This window comes from Anas platyrhynchos, chromosome 5, assembly GCF_047663525.1.
Source record: "Anas platyrhynchos isolate ZD024472 breed Pekin duck chromosome 5, IASCAAS_PekinDuck_T2T, whole genome shotgun sequence".
Lineage (NCBI taxonomy): Eukaryota > Metazoa > Chordata > Aves > Anseriformes > Anatidae > Anas > Anas platyrhynchos.
Window position 1 is genome coordinate 49,865,624 of NC_092591.1, and position 7,588 is coordinate 49,873,211.

Below are 7,588 nucleotides of genomic sequence, written 5' to 3' on the forward strand. Positions count from 1 at the left end.
TGCTCTCTGATAGCTTTACTTATGGCAAGCCCCATCAGGTATAAGAAGATAAAGGCAGACTGGGATATTAGTACCTGATGTCTAATGGCTCTATGCAGTGTGCATTGGTGTTGTAATGGACTGTGGATGCCTCAGCATGAAAGACAAAACACAGTCAGGTGCTTATCTGAGGAACTGAGTGGACATCCACATGTGGGCCCCTCAGGTCAGTAGGTGTCTTGGCCGAGAAGGTAACTTACCTTCAAAGCATTTCTCAGTTAAAGTGGATGTGCTTATGTACTGGCATTATTTCTCATTTTGAAGAATAAGATAATTTACAGCTTCCTTCTCTTTCTTAGGTGATTTGGTTTCTGACACACTGGAGATGTCGATAGCATCACAGATGGACCTGCCTGAAGAGATTCAGCATCCTTATACAAAATTTTCCGAATGGAAATTCAAGCTGTTTAAAGTGAGACCATCTGAAAAAACATCTTCTGATAACAGCCAGTGCATAAATAAGGATCAGGCAGAAGAGGTAGCTTCTACAGACAAAGGCATCATGCTGCATAAAGATGAAGGAGTTCCAAGAGGAGAAAAAATTCTGACACAGACGGACTTAATGGGCAATAGGCAGGCACTTGGGAAAGATGCCAACGACATGAAAATACAAGACAACACAGAGCATCAGAACAACCTGAAGCAACTTTGCCGCATCTGTGGAGTTTCATTTAAGAGTGACTGTAACAAGAGAAGTCATCCAGTACATGGGCCAGTGGACGATGAAACTCTGTGTCTTCTGAGAAAGAAAGAGAAAAAAGCAACCTCTTGGCCAGATCTTATCGCTAAGGTTTTTAAGATTGATGTGAGAGGGGATGTTGACACTATCCATCCCACTCAATTTTGTCACAACTGCTGGAGTATTATCCACAGGAAATTCAGTAACACTCCCTGTGAAGTGTATTTTCCTAGGAACAGCACGATGGAGTGGCAACCCCACTCTGCAAACTGTGATGTGTGCCATGGTACCAGCCGGGGAGTCAAAAGAAAAAGCCAGCTACCCAGTGTACAACATGGCAAACGTGTGAAGACCATTGCAGAACGTGCTCGAGTTAACAGAGGCGTAAAGAACCAAGCACAGATGAATAACAAAAATGTAATGAAAGAGATCACCAACTGCAAGAATACACATCTCAGCACCAAGCTGCTTGCGGTTGATTATCCAGTAGATTTCATTAAATCCATCTCTTGCCAGATCTGTGAACATATTTTGGCAGATCCAGTGGAAACAACATGTAGACACTTGTTTTGCAGAACTTGCATCCTTAAATGCATCAAAGTTATGGGCAGCTATTGCCCCTCCTGCTGGTATCCTTGCTTCCCTACTGATCTGGTTACCCCAGTGAGATCGTTCCTGAACATCCTTGATAGCCTGAGCATAAGATGCCCTGTAAAGGAATGTGATGAAGAGATCTTGCATGGAAAATATGGCCAACACCTCTCCAGCCACAAGGAGATGAAAGATAGAGAGCTCTATAGCCACATAAATAAAGGTGGCCGACCGAGGCAGCATCTTCTGTCTTTGACCAGGAGAGCTCAGAAACATCGTCTGAGAGAACTGAAATGTCAAGTCAAGGCTTTTGCTGAGAAAGAAGAGGGTGGTGATATAAAGGCCGTATGCATGACTTTGTTCCTGCTAGCTTTAAGAGCAAAAAATGAACACAAACAAGCAGATGAATTGGAGGCTATAATGCAAGGGAGGGGATCTGGACTCCACCCTGCTGTCTGCCTGGCAATCCGAGTCAACACGTTCCTCAGCTGTAGCCAATATCACAAAATGTATAGAACTGTAAAAGCTGTCAGTGGGAGGCAGATTTTCCAGCCACTGCATGCTCTTCGCACTGCTGAGAAAGCTCTCTTACCAGGTTATCATCCATTCGAGTGGAAACCTCCCTTGAAAAGCGTCTCCGCTAACACAGAAGTGGGAATTATAGATGGACTATCAGGATTGCCACTCTCAATTGATGACTACCCGGTAGACACAATTGCAAAGAGATTTCGATATGATACAGCCTTGGTTTCTGCCTTAAAGGACATGGAAGAAGAGATCTTGGAGGGCATGAAAGCAAAAAACCTGGATGACTATTTGAGTGGTCCCTTCACTGTGGTAGTAAAAGAGTCCTGTGATGGAATGGGAGATGTCAGCGAGAAGCACGGAAATGGGCCTGCAGTCCCAGAGAAGGCCGTTCGCTTTTCTTTTACAGTTATGAACATTTCTATAGCCCATGGGAACGAAAAGGTAAGGATCTTTGAAGAAGTAAAGCCCAATTCAGAATTATGTTGCAAGCCCTTGTGCCTTATGCTGGCCGACGAATCGGATCATGAAACTCTGACGGCGATCCTGAGCCCTCTCATAGCAGAAAGAGAGGCTATGAAGGACAGCGAACTGCTACTCGAAATGGGAGGCATCCTGAGAACATTCAAATTCATCTTTCGGGGTACAGGATACGATGAGAAACTTGTACGGGAAGTGGAAGGGCTGGAGGCCTCAGGTTCCACCTACATCTGTACCCTCTGTGATGCGACCCGCCTGGAGGCGTCCCAGAATTTGGTCTTCCACTCCATCACCAGGAGCCACGCTGAAAATCTGGAGAGGTATGAAATATGGAGGTCTAACCCTTATCATGAATCTGTTGATGAGCTCCGTGACAGAGTGAAGGGTGTTTCAGCCAAGCCTTTTATTGAGACTGTGCCCTCCATAGACGCGTTGCACTGTGACATTGGCAATGCAACAGAGTTCTACAGGATTTTCCAGATGGAGATTGGTGAAGTCTACAAGAATCCTGATGTATCTAAAGAGGAGAGGAAGAGATGGCAGTTGACTCTTGACAAACACCTCAGGAAGAAGATGAACTTAAAACCGATGATGAGGATGAGTGGAAACTTTGCGAGAAAGCTCATGTCTAAAGAGACGGTAGAGGCAGTATGTGAATTAATAAAGTGTGAGGAAAGGCATGAAGCCCTGAAGGAACTAATGGACCTTTATCTGAAAATGAAACCAGTGTGGCGATCTTCATGCCCTGCCAAGGAGTGCCCAGAATTGCTGTGCCAGTACAGCTACAATTCACAGCGTTTTGCTGAGCTCCTGTCTACAAAGTTCAAGTACCGATATGAAGGCAAGATCACCAATTATTTCCACAAAACCCTTGCTCATGTTCCTGAAATCATTGAAAGAGATGGGTCCATTGGTGCCTGGGCAAGTGAAGGAAACGAGTCTGGAAACAAACTGTTTAGGAGGTTCCGGAAAATGAATGCCAGGCAGTCCAAATTCTATGAAATGGAGGACGTCTTGAAGCATCACTGGCTATATACATCTAAGTACCTCCAGAAGTTCATGAATGCTCATAAAACATTAAGAAGCCAGGGCTTCACCATCGATCCAGAGGATAGTTTAGGTGATTCCTTGCCGCTGGAGGTCTCTATGGAAAGCAATGATTCAGAGGAACTCTAAACGTAAAATGTGTTTGGCGTTGGGTTTGTGATGGGGTCTTCCTGTGAGGAGACAGCTTCCTTCTCAGGCCTGTAGAGGTACAGGGAAGCGTGAAACTATCATCTCTATACTCTGTATAAAGGTGCTGAGTGGAGTTTAATAAAATACTGTGTCTGTTGGGAGCTTCCAAAGGAGGCAATGCAGTGGTGCATTTACCAGTTATTATGTGAGAGGGAAGTGGAAACAAATTGCAAAGAAGCATCTCCAGTTTATTTTGGTCTCAGCATTGTTTATACATGAGAAAGCCAAAGTAAACAAGGTTTTATAGAGAGCAATACTTCGGAATGAATATGATTCTGGAGAGTTATGACACTTGCTGAAGAAGTGAGCATGGCTATTTGTTCTGTTTGCATTTTTTAAACTATTTTGCTATTTACTTTTCAAGAGGGTTTGATTATTTTATTGATGGTTATTTGGCTTTTATAAGTCAAGGTCTGGCAGTGAGACAGTTGGGTAATTGTTCTGGGATAAAGTTCAGGTATTTTTATATGATATATTGACTAAAGATGCAAACTTTGATTTCAAACATTTAAAAGTATTATTTAACACTTAGATTGTAGTACTGCTTAGGAGCAGGTGGTGGTATCGGCAAGGTAATTTACTATATAAAGATATAGGAAAGGTAACTATAATATTTTAAAGATATTTTTATCATAGTCCATTTACTCTAAAATGCAAACCAGTTTTTGTGCTCCTAAATCAGCATTTGCAGTGCCTTGTGCTTATCTCACTATTCAAAGTACACTCAAGCTCTGCTGTGCAGCTTGTTGCTTGATATGCATTTTAGATTTTGATGGTAACCTCAGCATATAGGATAATTTGTATCTGTAATTTTAATGGGTGGATTCCTGGCCTTACTGAAGGCACCAGTAAATCGTCATGAATACCCCCAGTTTCACCAGGTGACTACGAGTCACAGCAGAGTGGTGGTTTCTTAGGGGATGGGCATTAACTCGACCAGGTACATGTCAGTGTTCAGATTTTCTCTGTTAGAATAGTTCACTGACCACTTGCGACGTGCTCTGACAGTGTGCCGTACTGAGCTTTTTCACATCTGGGATGTGTCACTTACAGTCTCATTTTCTAGATATATAAAATGGGAATGACATTTATTAACCTCAAGGATAGTTTGCATAAAGGCGTAGTGGGAAAACAATGAACTGCAGCTGATAGTATTTTACATCATTACAACAATGTTTAGTTAGCAGTTTACATATCTTACACTATATTAGGAGCACCATTACGTTGGTGGTATTTGCCTTTCTGAAGTGTCATTGCTACGTGACTGGAGGCCGCTTCGATCAGATGAGATTGCACTGGTAATCTTTGTGGATAAAGTAGTTTTTCACTAGCAGCTATGGGTAAAAGGGTTTCAAAGTTAACTTGTATAAGCTTTGAGATTTGGAAACTAAAATATTTCTGGACTTACCACCTTTGTAAGGGAACAGGTCTAGACCTTCATTCAGCAAAGTGTTCAAGTGCAAGTTTACATTCAAGCGTGTGAGTTGACCATTGAATGCAAGCATGCTTACATCTTAAAAATATTTTAAAACATTAAAATTATATGAATTTAATTTAATGATTTGGTCAAGAAATATACTCAGAAGTATCTGAGATAACTCTAAACCACTTAGCCTTTCTGAAATAAGAATAAATGCTTGAACAATCAAAGCACAGATCTAAAAGAACCTGCATTTTGTTTTTATTTTGATGTGGCAGGAGCTGGTTTGTGAGTGTGGAGATACAACATGTTTAAAGAATGGATGGTCTGAGGTTTGAGTAGTAGCATCTTGCTCGTGTTATTTAATCCATCTTTGAAGGTCTGGTATTTACTGTTTATGGACTATGAAAAAGTAGGATTAAGTGTTAGTAACTAGTACAAATATTAATAATATTCTGATTATGCCTTTCATTAGATTTTATTACTTTAAATCCTAATTTTTTAAGTATTTTGTAATTTAGGATTTGGTTTTTATATGTTGTCTTTAAACATAGTTTAATATTAAGTCAAAATTTTGGGCTGGAAATAATGCCTTTTGCTTAAAAGTTTTTCTTGTCTAAGCAGTCATAAGAACTGCAGTTTTTTGTAGGTTTTACCATATACATCTGCACTTACTGAGTGTTCTTTTCAAGATTAAATTATTTCTTTCAATTCTTTGAATAAAACAAGTATTTCCCAGAGAGCATAACTGCCAGGTTTACATAAGTATCATTTTTTACCAATAAATGCAGACAACAAGTACTGCTGTTTCCCATAGTGTAAAAATATCAGGTATAGGATAAAGAACATCCTTTAGATGTAAATGCAGACAAAACTTTTTTTTTTTTTTTTTTTTTTTTGTCTATAGTGTTTAATTATGCAAATACTTGCATGCTTTTTTTTTCTTCTTCTTCTTTGTGTGCTTATTTGGGGGCAACTATATTACCTTAGGTTTTATTCTTGCCTCTACTTGAATAACCAATAACCCAAAGCCTGGTTTAACAGTCCTGACTCAGCTCATGATGGTTTTCACTGCCTTTAAGTGGTTTATATATTCATGCTGCCTTTGCACAGGAGTGAACTTCACCCACAAGAAATCTTGACCTGTTCCTTGCATTGCATATGTGCCACTGGAGAGACAGGCCAGACTTTGGTCATTTTGCACATGTAATTTCAGTGACTTCACTGACATTTTCAAATTCCGAATTCACTTTTACAAGCCGCTTATACAAGAGCCAGCGATTCGTCTCACTGCCTTCAAAAGGGCTGTGTAATGTTATCCATTTATGTATGATTTCTCAAGACCAGCCTTAGATCCTGGCTGAACTCAACAGGCTGAACTGTGCACGGGACAGGCCATGGGCATTCAGGGACATGCAAAATTATTCTTTTGTGAGATGCTATTGAGCCATCAGGACACACTTCACATTCCACCAAGTATGGGAAGAACAGTTGACACAGACAACTATTACTATTCTTTTTCCTTTTCCTTAGACTTGAATCTAGTTTAATCTTTTCTTTTTTTTTTCCCCTTGTTGACGTTTCCTGTAAATCAAGAGACTCTCTTTGAGACTTTTGAACTCATTAAAACAAACAGCATTGAAAGAGTAGGTACCTGCAAGTGAAGCTTTGTAAACAGGAATAAAATAACAATGCTGCTTGCGCACTGGCATGCATCTGAAGGCAAACAAATTTTGACTGCAGACAGGTGCATCATTTGTTTACTCAGGCTATTGTTAAGCATTTTGGTTTTGAAGAGGCTTTAGAAAAGTGGAGACACTTTTATTCATGGCACTCTCTCAAACCTTCACATTTTCTTTTTTAATGCTAATACTTGGTACAAATCCTTCAGTAATTACTTCATGGTGAATGCTTTTCTTGTTTTGAAATTGTATTGACTGCATTTTTTTTTTTTATACAATGACATTATGTATCTTATTTTGTTTGGTTTTATTCAAGGGCTCCATATTGTGAATTGCTTTGTTATGAAACGATGTGAACTATGTTGGAAGCTATGATTCTGGTTTCACACATTTTTTCCTCACAGGACTAATTCTATTGACTTTAAGCAAATCAGCGTTGACTTCTAGTCAGGTAGTTTGGACACAAATTCTGGATATTTACAGCATCCCAATTTCTGACTGCTCTGAGTCCTGTGTGATGTCTCACAGCACGGCTTCATCATTTTGCTTTTTCTTATTGTACCAGTTGCTTTATTCATAAAATCTGTTTAAAATAAAAGCCTTGTAAATATTGAAGTTTCTGGATTTGGATTTCTTATCAGTTTTTCACCTGTGCACATAATTTCATGATAACAGTCTCCCTTTTCATTCAAACTTTGGATGCGTTTCATATTTGGACAGTTCTAATACTCAGAGAGTACAGCTGAGATCCCAGTCCTGTTCCAAAGTTACCAAGTTAACATAAATGAAGATTGCTCTGTGCATCTCAATAGTCCTTTTAGCACCTTTCTTCATAGGCAGCTGTTTGAGAGAAAAATAAAACCAGTTTCATTTAGTCTGTAAATTACTTCTGCTTCATTTACAAATGCCACCCTGGTGTTTGTTTAAAATCAGCCT

General features: G+C 39.8%; 1 protein-coding gene across 1 annotated transcript; it reads left to right on the forward strand.

The window, feature by feature from the left end:
• The first annotated feature begins 320 nt into the window (after positions 1 to 320).
• Positions 321 to 7,197, forward strand: RAG1 (recombination activating 1). Its single transcript, XM_038180731.2, has one exon. The coding sequence runs from the start codon at positions 365 to 367 to the stop codon at positions 3,488 to 3,490; it is 3,126 nt and encodes a 1,041-aa protein (XP_038036659.1). The 5' UTR covers positions 321 to 364; the 3' UTR covers positions 3,491 to 7,197.
• The last annotated feature ends 391 nt before the right edge of the window (positions 7,198 to 7,588 follow it).